General features: G+C 41.3%; 1 protein-coding gene across 1 annotated transcript; it reads right to left on the bottom strand.

Moving 5' to 3' along the window:
• Nucleotides 1-187: 187 nt before the first annotated feature.
• LOC142887348 (immunoglobulin-like and fibronectin type III domain-containing protein 1) lies at nucleotides 188-23,305 on the bottom strand. Its single transcript, XM_076024936.1, has 26 exons — nucleotides 23,141-23,305; nucleotides 19,537-19,621; nucleotides 18,411-18,446; nucleotides 13,920-14,039; nucleotides 13,611-13,753; nucleotides 12,761-12,860; nucleotides 12,614-12,658; nucleotides 10,772-10,805; nucleotides 10,459-10,642; nucleotides 10,218-10,331; nucleotides 9,948-10,116; nucleotides 9,493-9,765; nucleotides 9,207-9,355; nucleotides 9,096-9,121; nucleotides 5,655-5,838; nucleotides 5,392-5,533; nucleotides 4,936-5,229; nucleotides 4,556-4,852; nucleotides 4,062-4,241; nucleotides 3,826-3,954; nucleotides 3,447-3,755; nucleotides 2,917-3,002; nucleotides 2,537-2,729; nucleotides 2,145-2,441; nucleotides 912-1,238; nucleotides 188-816 (listed from the first exon to the last, which is right to left on the bottom strand). Exons 2-26 carry the CDS (start codon nucleotides 19,583-19,585, stop codon nucleotides 812-814), a joined length of 3,885 nt encoding a protein of 1,294 aa, XP_075881051.1. The 5' UTR covers nucleotides 19,586-19,621; nucleotides 23,141-23,305; the 3' UTR covers nucleotides 188-811.
• Nucleotides 23,306-24,564: the final 1,259 nt, after the last annotated feature.

Genomic DNA, 24,564 nt, shown 5'->3' with positions numbered 1-24,564 from the left:
TGGCCAGTGGCTTTACACCAGGGCAAATGCCTGACCCCTAAAAATGCTAAGAGAGGTAATTCAAGAAGAGGAGATGTAGCTTCTTCACATAAACTTTGATGGAGGCTGGACAAGTGCCACAAATGTCGATCCTCCCTGGCTCTGCCAAGGCCTGACCCGGCAACCACAAAAAGAGCTTCACTTCTTTCTTTTTTTTTGTGCATTTTATTAAATCTTCACACACGGGAAGCTACACGGCAGTCCTTGACGGGAGTCTTCTGCAGGTCAGGAACAATTGCACGTAGCAGTATGCAGTATGAAATATTTATTTACACCAAACCCACACACGTTTTCTTACATAAAAAACACTAGTCAGTGTTAAACATATTTTTTATGTCCACATCTTTTCCTCAGCTGGGGGCGAGACCCAAATGCCTGGTTGGAGGGAGGCAAGAAAAGAAAAATAAACTGGCTTGACAAACTCTAAATTACACAACCAGTTTCTCCTTGCAGAGACAAGCCTTGTGTAACTAATCATTGCTGCAGAATGTTGTGGTAAACGTTGTAAATATTTATTTTTTTTACGAGCCTATATCACAGTTATAGATAAACAATGATAATCAGTAGTTATTCAATGACACTGCTAGCCTACAATTTAACATTGTTCAAGCGAAATCAAATAAAAACGTATTCCCAACTTGTGTTTAGTTCATCCTGACAAAGTGCTTGCTTCAATTTAACATCAGTAAGAAAAGACGTTCCTAAATAACTCCTGGTTTGGTTTTTTATGCCAAGTTCCGCAGTGGAATCGCAGTATTTTCAGTGTCTTCATTTATTCTGGGGGGGGAAAAAAGACAGGGGCTCTTTAATTTTTTACAACTTTTGCCATTAATGCTATTGATATTTTACCACCATTGTCACAAGGAACTCACCTCTGACAGTTAGTTTAGTGGAGCACTCGGCTCTCCCCATAGCATTTTCAGCGACGATCTTGTACTCTCCGGTGTCTTTGGATCCGACCCTCAGGATGAGCAAGGAACACACGCCGCAGGTATTGGTGATGTGGTAGTTAGTGTTGGTGTTGAGGCTGACGTTGTTGCGGAGCCACGTCACGTACGGCGCCGGGTCCCCTTTGATGGCGCAGCTCATGTAGCACTCGTATCCTTGGGGGGCGGCGTGCATTTTCAGCGGGACAATGAACTTGGGGGGGCACTGGAGGTCGCAAACCTTTGATGACGGCATGCTCACGGTGAATTTCTCTGTGAGAGGAAGGGAGGCGAATTGAAAAGCAACAACACAGCCAGGGAATGTAGAACGAAGATGGAGCACAAAGCACAATTGTCTACCGTGTCGGTACTGTTTGTAGAATTTCATGCTGAAGTGTTGTTTTTTTTGTTTTTTTCCCCCTTATTTGATGGAGGCTGGTATGATATTGTGGCTGCAAAAATTCTTCCAGGGTTTCACGGAATTGAAATTTCAGCCATAAAAAAGTATGACATTACAGACAAAACATTTTGGCACTTTGGGTGTGGAAAAAGTCATTAACCTGTGAATGTAAAGTTTAAATCAAGTTAACTTGATGTCAGAATGTTGATCATTGAGAAGTGTGACATTTGTTCACTAAATGAAATGACCAAATGTAGGAGAGGTAACTTCAGAGAACCAGGATTAACATCAAGTTGACCTTTCTGCAGTTGAAGTCGCTGACGAGAGAACTCTCCACTGAGGTGTCACATCTGTGATATCTCAGCACAGGGTTGTTGGTTGGGTGTCGAACAACCTATCATATTCATTTTCATGGCGTCAGTTGAATTTGCTTTTTTTCCTTTTTTTCGCAGAAGAAATAAAAGTAATGCAAAGCTTAGCATTTTTAACTACATGTGCCGATTAGTAAATGCGGTTAGCATATCCCTAACGTGAAGTTTAATTTCATCACAAAAGAGATTTTCAACAAATGGCGTAAGAACAGGTTATTAGCAAAAAACTTTTTTAAAATACTTGAATTTTAGTAAACACTACATTATTTTTTTTATTTACTATTTGCTTGTTTACTTGTTTGTTAATTTGCAATATGTTTTGTTACCACTAAATGCAAGTAGTGTTACTTAGTCTTAGCCTTAGTAGTCTTTCTGAATAAGTCTTACACAGCGGACCTACTGGCCTACCTTTTTTGGTGGTAATCAGCCACTTTGGTGATTCCGACGGTTTGGAGGAGCCCATGTCATTCTTGGCGTACACCCTGAACTGGTACTCTCGGCCTGGCATGATGTTGCATAGGGTGAATCTGTTGTTGAAGATGCGATCGGCCACGGTGTGCCACTGTCTCTTGCTGGAGTCCCGCTTTGACACCAAGTAGTGCAGCCTGTCATCGCGTTTTTCATCTGGAGACGCGGTCCATGAAACGGTCACTGTGCCCGGCACGTTTTCGTCAACCTCCACAGGACCTGGCGGCTTGGGCTCATCTGAAGGTGAAACACAGATACTTGCGTATTATCTTATTGAAAAACCATGATAGTATAAATAAGCTTGTTACGCTTGGTATCTGGTCAAAATTCACCTGTGACTCTAATTTCAATGCTAAAGGTTTCTTGGCCAACAATGTTTTTGACGAGGATGGTGTAGATCCCTGTGTCTGAGCGTTCAGCTGAAGGAATCAGGAGCTGGGACGTTCCTTCAGTGTTGCTGATGGTCACCTTCTTGGAAGCTTGTCCTCCATCTTTTTGCCATGTGATTTCAGGCCAAGGAGAAGCCTAACAAGAATATACGCCATGTCCAGTCTTTAAATGGCAGCACTCGTTTACCTCAATAACAACCAAACATTTCCATTTCATTGTTTATTTAATCAGTAATTTGGCTCGGTCAAAACAACAGTCCAGAGGTGGGACCTAATGTTTGCGAGCGGTTGGCTCAAAGTTAATTCTCATCTTATTATGTTACCTCAAAGTTGATATTGAATCGTGCGGAATTTCCTGCCCTCACAACCATGAAGCTCTTGATTTTGGCATCCGTGAATCGTGGTCTCACTAGGATGAAAAGACAGTAGAAATGGTAAATTATAACCACTAGCTTGGCTAATACCCAAATGATTTTGTGAAGATGGTAGCTTGGGACAACCAGACCAATTCATATTTTAAAACTGAATGTTAGTCTGTTGCCTAGTCTGTTGCCTTTGCAGTTCATTCATGTGTGCAGCATCAATGGATTTACAGATTGCCTGTGAAGGCTGTGAATACATTTTCTCCCCTTCAGAATCTCTATCACTCCATCTTCCTGCACAGGCTACATACATGCCTTTATTTTAAGAGCTACATAAGTGTACAAGACAAGAGACATTACATAGTGATCAAGGACAAGAACCGAAATACAATTTGGAACTGAATGAGAGCAGAGAGAAAGTGGTGATTCAAAATAGTATTCCCAAAATGTCTGTGAAAGGATTAATTTCATTGTTTAAATATTTATCTTACCTGGAGGGGGCATGGCGAGGATGTAGTTGTTCAATTCTTGAGGCTCCCCCTCTCCTCCATCATTTGTTGCAACTGCTCTTACCCAGTACATAGCCATCGACTTTAAGCCTTTCACTGTGTAGGAAGTCATGGTAATGAAGTTTGAGTTGCAGCGATCCCATTCTGTATTTTCTGCAGGCCTGATCTCCACAAAGTATCCCTTGGCTTCATCCTCAACTCCCTCAACCTCCTTAGGTTTGGTCCAAGACAAGGATAGATTTGTGTAGGTGGAATCTGTCACTTTGAAGTCGAGGACTTTTCCAGGACGCTCTACAACACAGAATTCATCCTGAGTGTGGGTTGTATGAAGAATGAGTGATCTTTCCAAATGTCCACCTACTTTTAGGGTCTCTGGCAAACACAAACTCGGATGGTGTACTAAATTCACCCGCTCCAGAGTTATTGATAGCCGACACGCGGAATTCGTACTCCATCCCTTCAACCACATCCTTGACTGGAAATCCTTTAGCTGTTCAAGACAAACCAGAACATATACGTTTGTGGGAGTTACAACATGAGTTGAATTTTATTCTAACACTTTGTGTAAATTAGTAATATGTACATAGTAAGACTTACTTCTGATCATCTCCTCAGGTGGGTTGACCTGACCCCACAGGTTGCTGCCCTTCTTGCGTTTTTCAAGGTTGTATCCCAAAATGTTGGTGCCGCCAGTATCGGCTGGAGGAGACCAGGACAGAGTGATGCAGTCCTTGAAGGCGCTGGCAACTTTTGGTGCTGATGGAGGTCCAGGGTATGCTGCAGACACACAGTTTTATGCAGTGTCACTTTTTCTGTCTATTTCATACAACATCGAAAAATGGGAATTGATTATGATCATCCAATGTTGGGAAATGAAGCTCAGGAATCCCCTCGTCAACAGAGCAACTTTTCAGGCTATTCATGACCAGCAACTATTGGCAGTAGGACATAGAAAGTGTTGTAATTGATTCACACAGACAAAGGATCATTTATGGACAATGATGTTGTTTGTCAGCGTGGACAATGGCATCACTATTGTTCTAGTCAAAGCTTTCTGCATACTGTATGCTTGTGCAAATGTGTCATTCTACCTTTAGTGCCAGCTTGAATGTCTTCTGTCTCCATCAGCTCACTGGTACCCATCTCAGTCTCCACTCTGATGCGGTAGCAGTACCTCCTGCCGTGGTCGATGTCACTGTCCCTGTATTTTGCCTCTGGACCGATTGGCCCCACTTTCTTCCAGGTGTTGCGTCCGACTTGCTGCCGTTCAAGGATATAGTTGTTTATCTTGCAGCCACCGCTGTCTTTTGGTGGTCTCCACTTGAAATCAATGACTGACGAGGAGGCTTCGGCAATCTCCAGAGGCCCCATCGGAGGAGTGGGTTTGTCTGTCAAGTCCAACACAGGAGCGTGATTTCATAAACGTGTCGGCCCATAAACACACGCAGCGGTACTGCATTTGCATACATACCCAGCACCACTAGCTGACTCAAAGCCTCAACGGTGCCAAACTCGTTCTTAAGTCTTATCTTGACCTCGCCACTGTCTTTACGCTGCAGCTTGGTGAGCAGCAGGCGGGTGTAACCGTCCGAGTACTCCAACTTAATATTAGATTCATCCGAGAGTTCTTCACCATCGAGGTACCACTGAACTTTGATTGGCTCTTGTCCAATGTAAGGCAGTTTGAAGGTGGCCTTATGTCCTTTCTTCACGGTCACTGGTGCTTTAAAAGCTTCTAGTTCCTCAGCGTCAAATCTCGGTGGATCTGCCAAAGCATTGCAGTTGCAGAGAAGGAATTGTTTAGCAGTGCAAAGCAACTACGGTAACTTTTGTAGAGAGTAAAACAAAGTACAGAGTCCAGAGTAAAAAAACAAACTCATGCAACTCTGGTTTCAATAACTTATCTTTTTATGGAATGTATTTTTACCTTCGACAACGATCACAGCTTCTGTCTTCCTTCCATCTGCCTCAAATTTGTATTTGCCAGCATACTCCTCAGTGACTTTGTGAATTTTGAGTTTGTGGAAACTTCCTTCTTTGGAAATGGTTATACCCTCAGATGATTTTATCTGGCAAAGACACACATGCTACTGTGAACAGGACCTTTTTTTTAATTGCGTGTGTTAATTACTCTCACTTGGTCACGGCAGCAATATTTTCTAAATGCTTTTTCAGACTTTTATACCTTACCTCGTCTCCATCTTTGTACCAGATCCCTTCACATTCTTCACTGCTCAGTTTGCACTGCAGCTCTGCTGCTTCTCCGACATTGACATTACAGTCGGAAAGGCCAGCATGAAAGTGAACCCCTGGATCTGAGAAATTAGTCAACAGTGAGTTAATGAATGCAGCCAAGCACTGAACATTTGGCATACTGTTAATTTCCCACCACCTCTGATTCTAACAATCACTGTGCATACTTACCTCTCTTTGTAAACATTTCAAAAACTACCCCATTTATCAGATTTGTTTTTCAAAATAAAATTTACATGATCAAATACATGTTACGAAGCAGGTTTATTCTCAGAAAAGAAAATGGTGAAATTTGAAGAGACTAAATCAAGAACAGAATACATATCAATACAATTTGCTGCAGGTTGTCTTCTGGATTGTCATGTGATGTGATTGTTTCTCTGGTTTGCAGATTTAAGCCAGTTTAGACCTTCAGAGTTGATCCACAGAAGGACTCAATTGACTTTCTCCAGTTATTTACTTCCAGAACACATGACATTCTTTTAAAACAAAAGATAGACGGCTAAAGACCGGCTGCTCTTCGATCAAGAGGAACCTTCCGTTGTCCTTTTACAGAATGTGATTTTGAGCACAGTCGTCTTCCGGAACCAGCAGGCTTTCCTCCTGTTGCCTTGAAAGGATTCTTTTCAAGAGTACAAGAGAGGTTCTGCATTTAAGCAATCTCTGAGCACCGACTTATCCTGTGTCAGCAATCTTAGAAAAAGCAAGCATGGTTGTTAACACAGAGCGCAGATGCATTCTAACTATTCCTTTTCTTACACTTTGGCATGGTCCAAAAGCAGGTGACACAAGAGACGGAGGCGCACACATGCATAATTACCATTCAACTGCCTGCTAACATCCAACCTGTAGGTCATAGGAGAGAAATAATAATATAATAATGTTGATAGATTTTTACAAAAGTGCACTTGTTTCAAGGGTTGATAAGCCAACAGAAGACATGAGCAAATTATGTGCTTTAAAAATAAACCACAGTGCATCAGTCTCAATTAGAACTTATCAAGGCGCCGCTGCTGTGAGTTTCAGTATCTCATCAGTGAAGCAAATTAAAAATCAAACCGTGAGACTTGTAACTCTGAGCTCTCAGATCAGATGAAAATATGTTTTTTTTTCTTTTTTTCCAGTGCTTCACAGTGCTTCCCATAAAGCAATTAAAGCAGCTTGGTAATCTTACCACTAACTGTCTCCAGGATCAACGGCCCTCTCTGTGCACGGCGTGAACACCTGCCAGCTGCTGCTGCTGGCCCACCACCGTCTGCACCCTCACCATCACAGCCAGCTGTTGGCCCTGCAGCATCATCGCCATCATCCTCCAAGATTCAGTTTTTATTGTACTTTATTTTTTGGTGCTTTTTCTTCTCTCTTTTTTTGAAAAGGGAGATTTCGTCGTAATTACCAGCATCCCAGTTTTCTCACTTGCCTTTGGAAGTGCCTTTCAGATAGCGTTAATGAACACAACAGTAACCATTAACATGTCTACGTGAAGCGTAAAAACAACATCAGCAGGAACAGAAACAAACATTTACTTGGAAGCAGAAGAATGAGATGATGAAAAGAAGTCATTATTTTAAAATGACTTTCTTAATGTCCTAATCAGCCTGGAGTCTTTTTTGGTGTCTTGTTTTTGATTTTTGTTCGAAGGTGTTTTCAGCCGAAACACATCAGTGCTTTCTTTCACATAAAAATAAGAAAACACCAAACCTTGACAATAAATTTAACAACTAAAATGTCCAAAACATTAAAAGACACATTTTATTACACAAAAGCACACAAACTAAGGCATGAAACACAGATATAAGTGAGGAATTAGAGTGAAACTTATGCAAAATTTAGCGCAGCATGAAAATATGAAGGGAAGAGAACAAAACAATACAAATGGACGTTGGTAAGTAAAATTTGCACCTATCAGTTGATTGTAGTAATTAATTGCTTCCTTTATTAGATTTAATGTAACTAAATGTAATTTGTTGATACACTGACCGAAATGCAGGTTGGGGTGTCTAAGTGTAAACAAAGTGAGCAGTTTGAATTTCTTGGGCAATTTTGAAAATCAGCAGAACTATTAAAGAAGGTTTTTAGGAGAAATTATTAATAATGCTTTGCACAAACTTATTTCTAGTTTCAAATTTGACCTTGCTGTGCAGCACTTATTTCAGCAACACTGCTGCAGCGGGTTCAAAGCACCTGCCATTAATGCTTATTTGTCGTACATTGTCGTACATACAATATCGGTAAATCCAGAAGAGGTTTGTTCAGGCAGAAATTATCTAGTCAGCGACTGTCTGGGCTTAGTGACGCATAAGAATGTACGACAATACTGTATCTGGGGATCCTTAGTGGATTTGTGCATGGGCTGAAAAAACAGTTGAGAGTGTAAAAGACTGTCTCAACATGTAGATGCTCACTTCATGTGCATCAGTCATATCAGGTGATCAGGCAGCATAACTGTGACAAAAAAATTTGACAGGAAGTTTCCGTGAAGCTCGATGGAGTGTCAGTGGTTTAAGTCAAAGGGAAGAAGTAAACGACATGAGTTAGGTTGAAAACAGTGTTTTCAACCGTGGATGAAGTCATGACGACATTCATCCACCATCCTACACAACATGCAACCGTGGACATCTCTTACCAACAACAGTCTCTTCCAGCTGCACATGTCTTTTTCTCTGGTGTTTCCCTTTTTTTCCACCTTCCTGATCAGTGGTTTCATCGTCGTCACCTGTCCGTAACAACAAATAGCACTTCACAAGGGCAACCACAGTTAAATGCAATGATCACTTTATGTTAACTGACACTGAGAGAAATTAAATTGTCATGGTTTTTCAAAGCCATCATTTTTATTTCGATATCCAGTTAAATATGTTTCTTACCCATTTCTCCATCTGGACCAAGTGATCCTTCTTTCGCATCCTTCCCGTGTTTTCCTCCCTTTCCTCCATCCACCTCAAGTTCTTCATCTGAATCTTCAAACGAATCATATTCCTCATTTTCTGCCCCAGCTCCACCTGCAGCTCCTCCAGTGCCATGAGTTCCTGTAGCTCCCCCTGCTGCTCCCCCTGCAGCACCAGCTGCTCCAGCCACACCTGCTTCACCTCCAGCACCACCGGTTCCACCCGCACCAGCCGCTCCGGCCCCACCCGCTGCTCCACTTGCACCTGCTGCACCAGCCGCTCCGGCCCCACCCGCTGCTCCACTTGCACCTGCTGCACCAGCCGCTCCGGCCCCACCCGCTGCTCCACTTGCACCTGCTGCACCAGCCGCTCTGGCCCCACCCGCTGCTCCACTTGCACCTGCTGCACCAGCCGCTCCGCCTTCTCCAACTGCCTGCTTAGTTTTTCTTGCATCTCCGTCTTTTCCACCTGCTGCTTTCTTTGACCTAGCAGCGGCCTTTGCTGCAGCCTTCGCCGCTGCTTTAGCTTCAGCCGCCGCTTTTCTGGCAGCTTCAGCTTCAGCTTCAGCGGCTCTATCTGCAGCCTCTTTTTCAGCTTGAGCCTTCTTGGCGAGTTCCAACTTTTCTGCCATTTCTTTCTCATATCTTTCCTGCTGTTCCTTCGCTATTTTCAGTAGTTCTTCATTGCTACCACCCCCAGCCATCGTGGTTTTGCGAGCTCCTCGCTTGCCTTTCTTAGAATCTTTGTCAGCTGGAAGAGACAACATTTGAAGTGTGTAGAAGACTTTTTAATTGGAATGTAAAATTCAGAAATCAGTGTTTATATTAGAATGTGCACTGGACAGTGTATATAGCAAATCATTTTTAAGGATAATCGTCATTTCTGACCTTCAACTACAAGCCAGGCGTTGCAGGATTTAATTCCCGCCACAGCAGCATAGATGCCAGCGTCCAGAGGCAAACAATCCCGCACTATTAACTTGTGAATGAGCTTGTCCTCAGACACAGTAATTTCAAACTTTTCACTGTTTGTGAGTGTGGCATTTTTTCCAGTCCATTTGATCTCATCCATCGGTGTGGTCAGGACACACTGAAAGAGGGCGTCCTCTCGTTCTGACGCCTTGACTTCATGTATTTTGACAGCAAAATCAACTTCAGGCACTGTGAAATTACAAAAGAACGGAAAACATTACCAGGTCACCTTGGGCTACTTAAGAAAATATTTAGTTTGAAGTTTAGGTTTCATTGTGTGCATTTATTAACTCCTGTGATGCCATCTTAAAACGAAAACTCAATTACATGAGAGAAAACCTTTCATTGATTCTTGATTGATGAGGACATACCTTTGAAATCTGTGGAAAAAACATTGACGCCTTCAACATCCACAGAGTAGAGTCCAGCGTCCTCTGCGGCAAGCTTTTTTATAGTGAAGATATACTTCTTGCCCACTTGTTTCAAACTGTGCTTCATACTCTCACTATCCTCCAAGGTGAATGGAACCATGACGCCATTCTACAGGACAACACAATGTGTCATGCAGGGCCACAACACATTTTTAACTACGTCAGCACGGTAAAGCAAGACAACCTTTCAGTGATCGCTTCCATTCTCACCTTGTACAGAAAGACTTTGCTAGTTGGATCCTTGAGGTCCATGTCCAACTCTATTGTTGCGCAGTCATCATCTTTGACGTCAATGTGTTTTAGTGTGCTAATATGCGAGACAAACTAAAGAAGAAATTGAGATGCAAGAAACTGTCACAAATACTGGTCATGATCCTTGCCCATGGTCTCCAGAAGAGACGAGGACTAAAGTGGAACCTAATGAGAATAGAGACACACAAGGACTACGTACTTCAGCTATCTCCTCCTCTCTCGCTTTCTTCATTTCTGTAAGTTTCTTCAACATCCCACGGAAGTCTGTGATTCCGTATTCAGCACAGATGTGCTCGTAGTCTTTCTTGTCTGCACTGAGCAGAATTTCCCAGACCTTCTCCTCAGGCTCCATCGGCATCTCCTCGCGGGATCCGTCTGGATTACTGTCACGTGAGTAATATGATATGCTCACATATATCGGTTTAACATAATTGCCATGGAGTCATAAGTACACACTTTCAAGGACTGTCTTAAATAGAACAGATAGGTAAGGCGCAGAGTGTTTGACTTACCGTTTTTTAAGCTTTTTCCTGAAGGCTGTGACATCTGGGGAAGTGCACGAAAATCTGTCAGTCAGTGTATATATAGTGCAAGAAGCTCTGTCTTTTTTACACTGTCACAGAGCAAATCCTTCTTGTTGTAGCCAGAGGAAACCACAACTACCTCAGAATTGATAATGCTCTGAATTGAGACTGGAGGACACGTAAATAGACTAAGAATTGAAATGTCAGCTAAATTTGACTGACCTAGATATTGATGAAGGCTCTGGTGCCTTTACCTGATTTAAATAAACATTCTAGAGTCAATGATAGGATGGGTCAAAAGAAATCCTGGTAGCTAATTTCAGTAATTTATGGTAAAATATAAAATATGGTAAAGTATAAACTCTTGATTTTTTTTTAACCAAGTAAATCAATTAAAGACTTTGTTTTCTTGAGACAACCCGGTCAAAAGGCAACCGAGTGACAGAGTAAATTAATTGATAAATTAATATATTAATTAAAAAAACAAACAAAAACCTTCTAATACGATTTACGTTATACCTTCTTGTACACTACTGCACATTGACTTGGCTACGTAAAGCTGTCTTTGCAGATGTTCAACTTTGTTCTCTTTGTTTCTGAGACCGACATCCATTCACAGTGGGGGGAGCACACTGGTATCGGTTGACCTTGACAGATGCAACACAACAGGGACATTTTTCTTGATAATTTCAGTCAATGGATGAAAAGTCATGTGGTTATGAAAATACATGAAATGGGTCTGTAGCACGAAAGAGCTGAGCTGCCTCATCATTCCAAGTATTGATGTCGTCAATAAAAACCATCAACCTTAATTCATCTTTTTTACACGGCTGGATACACAGTTCCCTAATCATGTGTTGCTTCTTCTTTGGTGTTTCTGCTTGTGGAGTGGATACCCCCAACCTGACATTACAGTTGGTTTTATAAGACAAATTCACACCTGAAAGCCAACATCACACCGTCTGCTTAGAAAAATATCCAATATGTAACATTTTAATGGTTGTGATGTACATGAAATGTTGTTCGTTTGCTAATAAAAATTATAAATATAAAGAGCAGCTCACTTAAGGAAGCAGTCATTTTCTGCCACCATAATCTTCTCAATGTTTTTTGATTTCTGTGTCTTCTTTAGTTTCCTTCAGATTTGTTCAAAGCCAAATCTGAAGGATTTTGAATCAAATTAATTCACTGTCTCTCCTCTCTGTCCAAACCAGCCTGGCCTCTCTAGCTTTAACTCCAAAACATCTAACTGTCCTATTGACATTCTCAATCCTGATCCTAGCCATCATCCAAGCTCAACATTTTCATCTCTGCAACCTCCAGCTATGCCTCATGTGTTTTTATTTTCCACACTGTTTATAAACTAGACAGCATTGCTCCTCTGGTGCTCTTTTATTGGATATAAGATTTCCACCAGTTTCAACCTCTCCTTTGCGGAACATAAATCCTACACTCACTGCAGATCACAGTGTCATCTGCAAATGTCATAGCCCAAAGAGATTACGGTCTAACCTCATATGTAATCACCATAGCAATCAAGAAGAGGCTCAAAACTGATCCCTGATGAAGTCTCACCGCCACCTCAACTCCTCTGTCACACCTACAGACTCACACACACACACTTACCTCACCACTGTTTCCTACAACTCTCACACATGCTCTGCACCTCTCTAATACACTCTTCAGCTAACTCATACTAACATACAGTTTTATTCATCAGAGCTCATAAATGGAAGTTGTGGGACATCAGGAAATGAGTTCTGATGCTTATAGATTGTACGCACTGTTAATTAAAAAAAAAAAAGTGAGCTTAAAAAAACAACAACTCACCTTCAACTTCTGTCTTTTGACCTTCCTTGGACATTGTGAATCCAACTGAAAGCAAATAATCACTTGAATATTTATCAAGAGCACACACACTGCACCAGTTATCAAGCATGAGAGAGAGAGAGAGAAGTGACAATCTAAGAATCCTACCCTTAATGACATTCAAGACAGCAGTGCACACAGCTCGGCCATATTCATTGGCTGCAAAACATTTGTAGGTGTCAGCATCTTCTGGAGTTACTTTAGGAAACTAAAGGAAAGGAAGTATAGCATTAGCATCATTTATATTATCACTGAAGGCAGAATGGCTGGGAGGGTTTCATATTCATTCAGCACATTTCATGCAAATGTAATGCCACAGACAAAATGTGTGACAAACTTAAAAGAGTACCAATTGCCTGTCCAGATATAATAGAAACAGTATAATTGGCCTCAGTCTCTCATGACTGAGGCCAAAATGCACCGAACCCTGGCCATAGACCAATAAGAAAATGTGTTCCTTTTTTCAAATCGGCTATTATAAAAGAGTCAAGTGTGTGAGCCCATTTCAAGTCCTCAGGTGGGCTGCATAGTCCTAAATCTGGAGAGTCACCTTTTGTTACCATGCAGAGCTGTTACACTGTCGTGTTTCCAAGGTGGCAACTGAGAGGAGTCTCTTTGTTTTGGTTTACATGCGTACTCAGCAGCGCTCTCTAGTGGTTAAAAAAAGGGTGTATTACCATTTGAAAAATTCAGTTAAAACCACTACAGTCATCTGGTCTAGTTGATTCAAATATGTGCATCATCTTTTTGCACCTCCGTCAGGAGGTGACAGAACGCACTCAGGTTTTAAAATCTATTTGGCTGGTTAATTTTTGATTGCTTTAAGTTCTCAATGGCACTGCCACTAAATTCACTGAACATGCTTGGATTTATTGCAGGCTTTTTTGTATTGTTGTTTCTTGATGGGAAGGGAACGCCACCTTGCAGCGGTTCTGCTTCACATGTTGCCTAAACTCACCTCGATAGTGTGCTCCCGAGATGTCTCATCGTACTTTTGGGTGCAAACATCAAGGAGAAAGTGTATTTCTCCATTTGCTCTTGCCCATGTGACTGTCGGTGTTGGGGTTCCCACAACTATAGCTTTAAACACTGCAAATTTTCCTGCGTTGAAACAACAACAATTCATTTGCTAATGAGAATGACAAAGATGGGAGAATGATTTAGCAATTGTCCATTTAGCTATTTAGCTTTATGTTTTAACAACTCCTTTGCCATGATGCAATGCTTTACAGAGAATTGACATATTTCCCGACCCATTAAGACTTACCCTCTTGAATAGTCAAAGCAATAGGTTTGCGGGTGAAGTCTGGAGTTGACATTCCCTCTGGCAGCTCCTCCAGAAACTGTGTTATCATGACACCAGGCACTTTAGACTTCTTCCTGATGCCTGATCACACAGACACAGACATAATCACAAAAAGAAACAATTTTAGCATACATTACCAATTTAACAGTGCAGTATATATGCACAAGAGCATGAGACATTTTTAAAGGTGCAGTATGTGAAACTCAGTGATTGGTTGCTGCTGTTCGCTGTGAACACTGACAACCAATCACTTTCTTTTTTTTTTTTTTTTTTTACCAACACAGGCAGTCTGTATCTGAGAAACTGACAAATACATCATCAAGGTGACAACTAGACAGCTCTCTCCAGAACCACCCATGAAACTCTTAGTGACGTATTAGCTGTTATTTTTTTTTAAGTATATCCTAACTGAGCTGAAAAATTCTAAAGTATAACAGACGGACATTATTCAGGAGACCCCAAATGATCTGCTTTGTCTGTCAGTGTAATTAGCAGATGAGTTTTATGCATAAATATAGAATATGTGGAAATTTTGATATTTATTGCCACCTAAGTGGATTTTAGTCATTACTTATACGTAGAAATAATTTTCCTCACTTGCTTTGTTTTTACAGTTATTAATTGAAAAAAAAAAAGAAAAGAAAAATGCAATAGGTAGATGTAAAGAATTTGAAAGATTGGCTAAGATTTACATGCGCTCCCACAAGGGCATTACATCATTTATATTCATTAAAATTTTCTTCAGCATTATTAGTCTCCTATTGTTGATGAGTGTTTATTGAGACTTTATTTAATAAAAAGTAAAGATCGTATAAACCATATTTAAAATTCAAGTCATTAAATTCTGTTTACTCAATAAAAAGTGTGAGAGGTCATTATTGTAATATTTCGTTTTGATTTAATTGAGCCTGAAAGACTGGAGAATAATGATGTTTTGTCTTTTAGCTTGTGCCCTCACCTGGTTGAACTTATGCAATTATCTGAAACGGATATTTCTTCTATGGATAACAATAGAAACAATAATTATTTGTATTCAGTCAAGTTATATTTTCCTGCCCTTACCCTGAGCTTGTCACCAGTCTGTGAACCTTGCCTCCACACAAGTGTATGCAATCTTGAAACAGCCAACACTATTTAATGTGTAACATACACCATATTAGATATAGAATACTCTGAAAAACTGTTATTTTCATGAAGTTACATTATCCTCTGCACACAGCCCATACAATTTAAATTGTATGTATCCATGTTTTAGTCAGTATTCACTGTTAATAGATGGTGCTGACACTAGGAGGGCAGCTGACTTCACTAAAGTGTCACACATCCCTTATGCCGCACACTCAACAAATCCCTTTAAGTTTGCTCTTAAAGGGCTCTTCTTCCGAATCTCAGGGTATTTACATGAATACCAACCCTACGTTGGTGCCACCACTTTTATTTCTTGCATAGTTCAGTCTAAATTGTGAGTGCTCGAAAAAAAAAAACAAGAGGGTATTTTGTACATGTCTGTGTGTGTGTGTGTGTGTGTGTGTGTGTGTGTGTGTGTGTGTGTGTGTGTAAGACTGGAGGGCGGCCCACCTCGGTGTTAAAAAGTTCTCAAGCCTACAAATGATCCCAGCCCTTTATTGAGCTCATAAGGTTTTTCAGAGGCAGACACTAATGAAGATTTATGTTCTCGCCAGCAGTACCACAGACCCTGATAGCACCAACAAGGACTAACCCATCAGCAATCTCGAGGGGAGCATCACAGAATGCTGATCACGGTGGTTCGGCCGGTCCGCACGTCCCTTTAATTATTTTCTCTCGGCACGAAAGACCTGCAATAGGCAGAATATGAACTAAAGAACGTGTGAAAGGTGTGTCAGGAGAAAATATGCAGGCGGGCCCACGGTGTTGCACTCCAGAAGCGTGCTTGGGGTAAATAGCTTGCGGCAGGTGCTACACAACAGCGTGCGCTGTGTGTGCCGTTATCGGAATGCTGATAACATTACTTGACTTCGCTGCTGCTGCTGCTGCTGTTGTTAACAAGCAGAGGGTTCCCGCTGTGTTGGAGTCGTGAGGTTGGGTGCGGACATCATTAAAAGCAGCGTGTTGGCATGGTAATATTGATCAGCCCATTAATTTGGAGCAGCAATTAAAACATCAGGGTTTAAATCAGCCATTGATTTAATGGGTCAGTCTGTAAAAGGTATTGAAATATAATTGGCATAAATGAAAGGCTCTGCTATCACTGAACTGCCATACCATACCAATTTTGAAAATCTGGATATTTTATATTCGCATATGCCAGCGTAATATTAAGCATACATGTGGGGCCGTGTGGGATGCACACGAGCTAAGATAACAGGAAATATCTGAAATGCCATTGGCCACAAATAAATGAAAAGCCCTATCGATGTGGCTAATACACTCCTCTGCCTACACCAACCCCACCTCTGCCCTGCCGTTACGTTATTGCTTACATCCACCGCATCACAAAATGTTTAATGGCTTCTTGCTGGACGGATTTGTTGTTGTATCAGCCAGACACTCCATTAAACTTAAGAATGGAGCTTTGTCAGTTAATTGGAAGATGAAGTGGTTTCGTTCTGCGTTTTGCTTTGTTCACGTAATCTCAAACAGGCTCTTAAATGAACCACAAATTAACTTTTGCTTATCTCATTTTAGCGCTAAATTTCTCTTACACCTGCAACACCGCAGGGTTTTTCCTGCTTTGTGCGTCTATTTCTTACATTCCTGGCAACAGTTTGTTCGTCCTCTTGTTGTGACCACCTCACCTACCACCTGTTTCCTCATGCATCCTACATTCCTTTACATTTAAACATATGGCGTCATCCTTTTCATTGATGGAGAGAGTTTGGTAAGTTTAAGGGTAAACTGACCTGGTAGAAAATGGAAATAGTTTGAACACTAGTTTGACAATTATCACAAATGTATCGTCTGTGTCAATAAATGTTGATAAAATCAACATCAGAAAACTGCATTTTGACACTTTTCTACATAAATGGTCTGTAATTGAAACTTCTGATGGACTATTTTCTATTATTAGATTGCCCAGGTAACATTATCCACAGTTATGTCTCAATTACTGGTTTGTACATAACAATTCCTGCAATCCTGCTTACTGCAGTGCATTCCAAAACTTGAATCTCCTTACGTAAAAGCTACCAGAGACTGGTGATGACATTAAGTGATCTTGGAAGGGTGTAAGATTTCATAGATGTAAATTTCAGCTGTTACACCTTTTTGTAACTAGGTTCGAAGAGGTCATTGAGGTTGATTTTATTTGTTTATTAATGTCAAGACTCATGGTTGGTATTTCAATCAAAGTGGTCTGTCTTAATATTATTTTCTCACATTGATAGAGAAGGAGAACCTTTCCTTGCTCACTCTAATAGTACTTTTTTTTTATACACTGGTGGCTTCAGAAATTCCCAAATCATTAATTGTCATAAAAAATAAAGGAAATTCAGAGACACACAAGGGCCTAAAAACTTTCAGAGATTTTAGATATCACTTCAGCTAAACACCAAACATCAAGATTTACCTTTACTTGTTGTGATCAGAGCCAAGTTAGGCTCCATATGACTGACAAATATGAAAATGAAAGTGAATTTCAGGGTACCCTTCATTGCGCAGAACAGCAACCTTGAATAAGGTTTATTCATATAATTGGTTTAAATTGTGGATTTGTATGGTAAAACAATGAAAACTAAGCGTTTGGAGGGTATAAACCACTGTTGTTTCAACTTGTTGTATTTTATGTGACTTTTGTTTTAGGGGACTTTTCCTTTATCCGTCAGGCTGGAGACTGGATCATCATCACTCCACCACAGTGACAGTCACTTGGTTTCTTGTCTACTTCGCTCAGAGATAAAAACATTTCCATGTCGCTTTAAAATGGCGGGTCACTCTCATCAATCATCCAGTGCCGTCACTTCCTGTCCAATCTTTGGTCTGCACTCTGTTGACGTAATATTTTGGGCTTGACTTGCCTTGATTGGTGCTCCGGTTGAGTAGGTACTACCACCCGAAGGAAATGCTACAAAACTGAGCAGGGCCAAGTAGGTGCTAGCGTAAAAGCCCCATTCGAGACGTTCCGGCAGAGAAGGTTCACTTATTCGGACTGAACTGTGCCAACACATCTAACCCCATTAAAGTGTAATTTTCCTTAAACTTGTGTGCGGACACGTTAAAATCAAGCACCCGTCTCTGTAAACAACAGCGTCAAGTGAAAGTGGTCGTGAATGTCACAATGAAGTTCATCCGTTGCGACATTGAAAGTTTGAGCCATCCATCGACGGGTGGCTTCTTTCCAAGACAGACAGACACCACATCAAACATGCAAACTCACCCAACATGGAGTCATGCACTTTAAGAGAAGGTGAAACAGGGATGATGTTTTTGTAGTTTGTTTTTTTCAGAGAAAAATCGCATTTCTCTGTCGCGTACCTTTGTCGTCTGGGTGAACTCCTTCAGAAGCGTCGACTTAACACGCAACGTGAACAGCAGGAGAGGGAACAGGACAGGTAAATATTAATCCTGACAAAAGCACCATGGCAGGTTGGAACTTCGACAGGATTATAGGTATACAGTCAACACACAACACCACAGAGTACAGGACAGTACAACCCAGCAAACAAGGACGTGACACACAGGGCAGAACACAATATTCTGTGGCTCTCCGACATAATTGTTAGTCAGACAAAAACTGGAATACCGTGTAGTTAGCAGTGTGTCGTGACAGCAGCGTGCGCATGTTTGGTGCCGTGCGGCTGATGACTATACTCATCTCCAAGTTTGCTCAGGCGTTAAGCTCCCTGCTGACATCTCAGGATGGTTCCTGTGCGGTGCTCAAGATAAATCCTCTGCAAAAACTTTATGGAAAAGATTTTTTTTCATTTCCCATGGAGATTCATTTCGTCTTCTGTGTTAAAGGCCGTCGTTTCGCTTTCAATTTTCTTCTTCGACGCGACACTCCTTCGTCCAAACTCGCCACAGTCGGCATAATTACCGGGATGTCGTTCAGTGCGGGCAATTTGGATTCACAGAGAGCTAAAGCTTGACATCTTTCTGCCCTGGCATGCTATTATTCAGTGAATGTGATTTGCTGGCATCCTTGGTGGCTGTCACGACTGACATCTTCGTAATCCCATCCTGAGGAAGTTGACGCGTGATATGACAAACCACTTCGTAAAGATAATGGCAGGTAGAGGCTAATCTCCAAAGGTGGTGAATGTGCTTGCATGGGGGTTTTGACGACATCAAGGTGCTGCTTCGCTCATAGCAGGAACATAAGAAGAGAACTTGGGCACTTCTTTCCATTGTCCCCATACTGGACCTCTCTTTTCTTCGATAGATCCATTCGGCTGATGACCACTTCTTGTATCTTGTTGTTGATCTTCCCAGATGTTTCATTTTCTTGTCCCGTTTGCCTTTACTTTGTTTCAAGATTAGTTTTGGGAGTCAACTGTAATCCTCCTCCTTCGTACGATACCATGATTGAACTAATTGCAGGCGATGGCAGATGCCACACCTGAACCGTTTAACTGTCCTGACCTACGTGCTCTGAACTTACCTGCCTGCCCGGTGGCAGTCTGATCCGTCACCTTCGACCTCTTCCACATCTTGGATTCAACTCGAGCTCTGCTGGATCAGAATCTCTGCAGCAACCAAAAGACAAACAAGATACAATATTTTAAATACTTGGCACCTAATAGAATAATGACTGAAAATAATCACTCTGGTGTTTGACTGCTTTTGTGGAGCTTGACGCTCCAGGTTTGTCACCTGCTGGCTAGTGTTGGTCCTGAATTGTCTTCTCAAACAGCTGTTACTCAAAGTTCTTTGACAAATTTATTTTTACATTTTCAAAGGCAAATCCTCAGGTTAGATGATGTTTCAAGCAGCAGGCTGCAGTAACTCTAACCGGTCAGTGAGAGGCAGCAGCCTGTGTAATTTACAGTATGAAGTGGTCTCATTTCTAGAATCCCTTGGGCCATATGTTAATCAAGCAAGGAATTTGCTGAAGCCTTAAATAAACTGGCTAAGCAGTGGAGCTGAGTGTTAAAGTGGTATCCAAACCACTTCACAGTCTGGGTCAAGTTACTGAGTTACTGAGCAAAAACAGGAGAAAATTACTCACCATGAGTCATTTCTATGTTTTTCCTCAAAGATAAGCAAATTAGGATTTTTTTTTTTTTCTTTTGTTTTGGTTTTTTTTTTCTGTTCAAGCAGCAGCGGGTGTGATATGCCACTCAGGGTGACCAGAACTGACTCACCGGATATTTTTTTTAAACATTACATGAGTCACATTTCTGCGATGATGAAAGGTTGCCTTTAGCATGGTGCAAAATCTTGTGTTATTGAGAAACTTGATGTGATGACTCAAAAGGTCTTAAGCTTCTCATTGGTCAGGGACTTGAAAGTGTGGGAGTTGATGAGCAAGAGGATATATTTTTAACCTAGCAGCTGAACATGGCAACTTTACAAAATAAGGACTATGTAAAGAGGTGAGCCGGTTCAATTCACTTTCAAGTCATTTCCATCAGATGACATGATGGAAATGACGTCATCGACTGTTTACACAACCACGTTTGGATTTTTATCGTGTGTACATGGTGTCACTGATAGAATGCATTAAGTTTTAATCAATTTTTATCAGTCGTACCAGTGTCTCAATATGAGAGATTCTAGCGTGTCAAATTTAACGTCTGCTTCAGTTGGTAGTTATTTTAGTTGTCAGATGAAGACATCTAAGTATAGCTATACTAAATATATATATATATATATATATATATATATATATATATATATATATATATATATATATATATATATATATATACATATATATATATATATACATATATATATGTATATATATATGTATATATACATGTGTGTAATATATCTATATATTATGTTATATTGTCTTAGCAAGCAACTTTTGCCAACAAATTAAAAAAAAAAAAACATTTATATTCGTTGTTGTATAATAACGAATATAAATAAAAATTGTATATATTTCCTCAATACAAATGCAACCACCAAAGTGATCCTGATGGTTTTATTTCTATTGCTAAAAAGAAACATTGCTGCCTAATTCCTGGGTGATTTATGGTCTTCAGTAAATTCTGACACAAGTGGGCAAGTGAAGAAAAGAAAAGTAGACTAGTTCTTGAGCCCAAAATAAAAGGCAACAACAATGCGGCTGCAAATCTCCACTGTACCTCACTGCAAACTTTGAACATTTACACGCTGTCCCGGTGCCCTGCAGAAAATAGAGCGCGGCGCCTTGAAAAGTAAGTGTTTTATTTTTAGGTGTACACATGCTGCAGCATATGCTAAGAAAGGTTCTGTGCTCCTGAGGCAATGTTGGCTTTCGACGCATCTTGAAAAGACACAAACACAAAACAGCCTGCAACAGGATACATCTTGGCAGGAGTCCCTCAGCATTAAATGAAGCCCACTGCTCTCCCCTCCCACTGAATACTTTTGCCATTTTAGCTCATCACATTTATAGTTGCGTGTTTGGCTAATGCCTCCACCTCATATAATGAATCTTGACTTGCGGGGGAGGTGGAGTTGTAGACGGCATGTCAATAGACTCTTAGCAAGATTTTTGAGATTGTTGCTGCAGGCTACATTGCACCAAATCCTCTTGCCTTTAAAAAAAAAAGGGGGGGGGGGGGGGGGAAACGCCATGCTAGATAATGTCATTATATATAACCAGTATGTAGGCAGGCTAGTTGTCACTGCAGGCAACATATCAAATCGCCAGGCTTAAAATTAGAGACAGGCCATCTGAAATGTTGAAGCACTTTAGCATAAGGAATTTAAAATCACCCCCAGTCGTCACTCAGAGTTTTCACTGACCTTTTTCTTCAGAACTTGCTCAGATAGAGCTGATGTTTTTTTTGTGTCACGCACACACGTTTGTGGAGAGGAAAGCAGTTAAATGTGACTACCCAGCTTCTTATTTTTCTTTAAAAATGTAGTATGGCTGTGCATCTTTTAGGCCATGTTCACAATGAATTTCTGATTTATTTTTAGAAGTCAGCAGAAGCGCGTGGTTGCACTTCCTCTTCTGTCGGTGGATGTTTTATTTTCCGTCGCACAGCCTTCACAATACTAACTGGGTGCGGTACGGGCCAAGGCAACAGTGACCGTTTCCAGTTCATTAAATGGAAGGCCACGCAGCAGCCGTAGTCACTTGAAGCAGGTGACTGCACAAAGGGCCGCAGACCTGGTTGCTTCTCGAATGTCCTTCACCGCTCACGTCAACGCCCACAAATGAACGCGGCTTCAGCTGTGGAATTTACTCGAGAGCCAGGCCCTGCTCGTCATCTGGTGTTCAAACTGGCAACGATGATGCAGAAGAGCACTTCTGCAAGCCTTTTTCTTTCTTTTTTTTTTTCTTTTTGATCAAGCGCTCTCTTCCCTTCTACTCTTTAGTCTCGCCTCTGAAATTGAAGCTCTCCTCGAGTGCTATTGTGCCCAAGGTATCTGCTTTTTGCAAGGAAAACAAACAAGCAAACAAACACACACACATGAGAAACAGCAACTTCAGAGAGCGGAACAGCATCATGGCAGCGCAGAGCACCTCTTTGATGTGAGAAGAAATACCATCTGGTGCCAAGGTACAACCTACACCCTCCGTGTAGCAGAGGCTGCATCGATTTAATACCTCCATCTTATGTTAGTCATCGCCCAACAGTCTCACGGCTCTGACCCCGCTGCCGCCGCCATCCTGCCTTTCCCAGCTTTGAAACCATGAAATCTGAACTGAGCAGCCAGGCGCGCCTTATTAAAGCGATTTTATGCACCGGCAATAAATTTGCATGTCCTCCGTGTAACAAAATCCTGCAAAATGTTGCACGTGCATCCACGTGGTTGCACGCACTTCAGCGCGGCCTGCGAAATTAGATCACGTATCAAATCAATATTCTGTATATCACTTTGCCGCTCCTTGGGCGCAGGAGGTTGAGCTTACTGCAGAAAACAGAGGAGCTCCATTAAAGTCATGCAAGTACAATTTAAGTTTCTTTTTTTGGTGTAACATTTTTTTTTTATTATCGGTTCTTGTGCTGCTTCCCTAGCCTAGAAAAAAGGCTGACTAATCAATTCCTCCTCTCGGCACTTTTTTCTCTTCCAACCTGCTTTTTGTCAGGGCCACCTACCTGCACACAGTCCTCGGTGCTCTCAGCTCTGTTCCCTCTCAGGCAGCAGACTGTTCACGCTGTGTCGCCCTCTGATACTTTCTGTTTTTTTTGCCCCCCTCCCAATGTAATAGATCCTTCCAGCAGTGGTGCTACTCTGCGCTTGATGCTCCTCTACCGAGTAGAACCCGTTGACTGCCAAAAGATGTGTACACTTTCCTACGTTGGAGGTGAACTCCCAAAAGACATTGGCGGTTGAGTGGGCGGTGAACAGGGTGGGGGGGTGGAGGGGAAACGGTGAAGGTCGGCTGACAGACCAGGTTAAGTAGCTAGCATGATATTTACAAGCACTGCATGTGGATACCTGAAGAGTTAATATGTTTGGGTTCACTGTGTGATCAGAGGAGGGTTCAGATGTTAATGTGAAAGATATTGAGGTGGTGGCCTTTGTGTTTCTTAAGGGTTTATTTAAAAGATTTGGTTTCTGCCAGCACTTGTAGTCAGCAATGTGTCCTATTGCTCAGAGCACAAATGGCACACTGTTTGGTTTTTCTAGAGAAAAAGCAATGCTATTTGCAGGAGCATTTAGTGACGAAACAAAAATAGATTAAAATCATGAAGAAACATTTCAAATACAAAGAGGATACAGTGCCAAAAGATTAAACAAAGCAAGAATGAAACAAATAATGCATTAATCACTATCTTGTAATAATCATGTTGATTAAAAAAGCCATTAAAAAGAGAACCTGCATATTTTTGTTGAAATAAATGACAAGTTTGAGTCCAACACTGATTTTCACCACCCATTTTTGAGCAGGTTGCTCCTGAAACGCACTAATTACCATCCTGCCAACTTCAATCAAGCAAGTAAGAAATCTATTGGTCAGCATTGATTTGACAAACTGGGGTGTGACCGTGACGTTTTCTTGATGAGGTTTGATGCCCACTGGAGATTTTTTTTTTCTCTCTCTCTCTCTCTCGATCAGTAATGAGCGAGACCACCATCCCCAAATGCTTTTTGCTGCTTCCCTGGGCATTCCAGTTACATGCCACAGTGAGAGTTGTTGTATTATTTTAGGGTGGGTCGTAAATGCTTACAATCTCAGCCCATGGGGCCTTGTGTGGGGAGAGTTATAGAGTTGTGCAACGTCGTATGCTCCCGCTGGGTGTTGTGCCAAAAACAGAACAGGTGCCACAATTGGAAAATGCCATTCAGAGTGAATCATGTTCATGTGCGGAAACCCAAAACTCCATTGAAAATCACGACAAATTGCAAAAACAAAGACAAAATAAAATAAATTGAAACTTCTATTTGAGAGCGACAGCTGAGACGGACTGATGTCAATGTTCTCGATGTGCTTCGCCGTGGGGCCATTTCCTTCCAACGGCCACATTTTTCTTTGCCTGACAGTGAAACTGGTGAACTTTGCCTTTCGCAATAACAA

This window comes from Nelusetta ayraudi, unplaced genomic scaffold (assembly GCF_046127955.1).
Source record: "Nelusetta ayraudi isolate G7.1 ecotype Tasmania unplaced genomic scaffold, CSIRO-AGI_Nayr_v1 ptg000017l, whole genome shotgun sequence".
Taxonomy (NCBI): Eukaryota; Metazoa; Chordata; class Actinopteri; order Tetraodontiformes; family Monacanthidae; genus Nelusetta; species Nelusetta ayraudi.
The sequence above is the reverse complement of the archived record's forward strand: the minus strand, read 5'-3'. Positions and strand labels throughout refer to the sequence as shown.

Excerpts from the sequence above, each read along its gene's own strand:
- LOC142887348 (XM_076024936.1), bottom strand. The coding sequence starts at position 19,585 with ATGTGGAAGAGGTCGAAGGTGACGGATCAGACTGCCACCGGGCAGGCA. Across the intron at positions 10,643-10,771 it reads AGGAAAAAGCTTAAAAAACG|TAATCCAGACGGATCCCGCG; the intron begins GTAAGTCAAACA and ends CTCACGTGACAG. Across the intron at positions 9,766-9,947 it reads TTTTTCCACAGATTTCAAAG|TGCCTGAAGTTGATTTTGCT; the intron begins GTATGTCCTCAT and ends GTAATTTCACAG.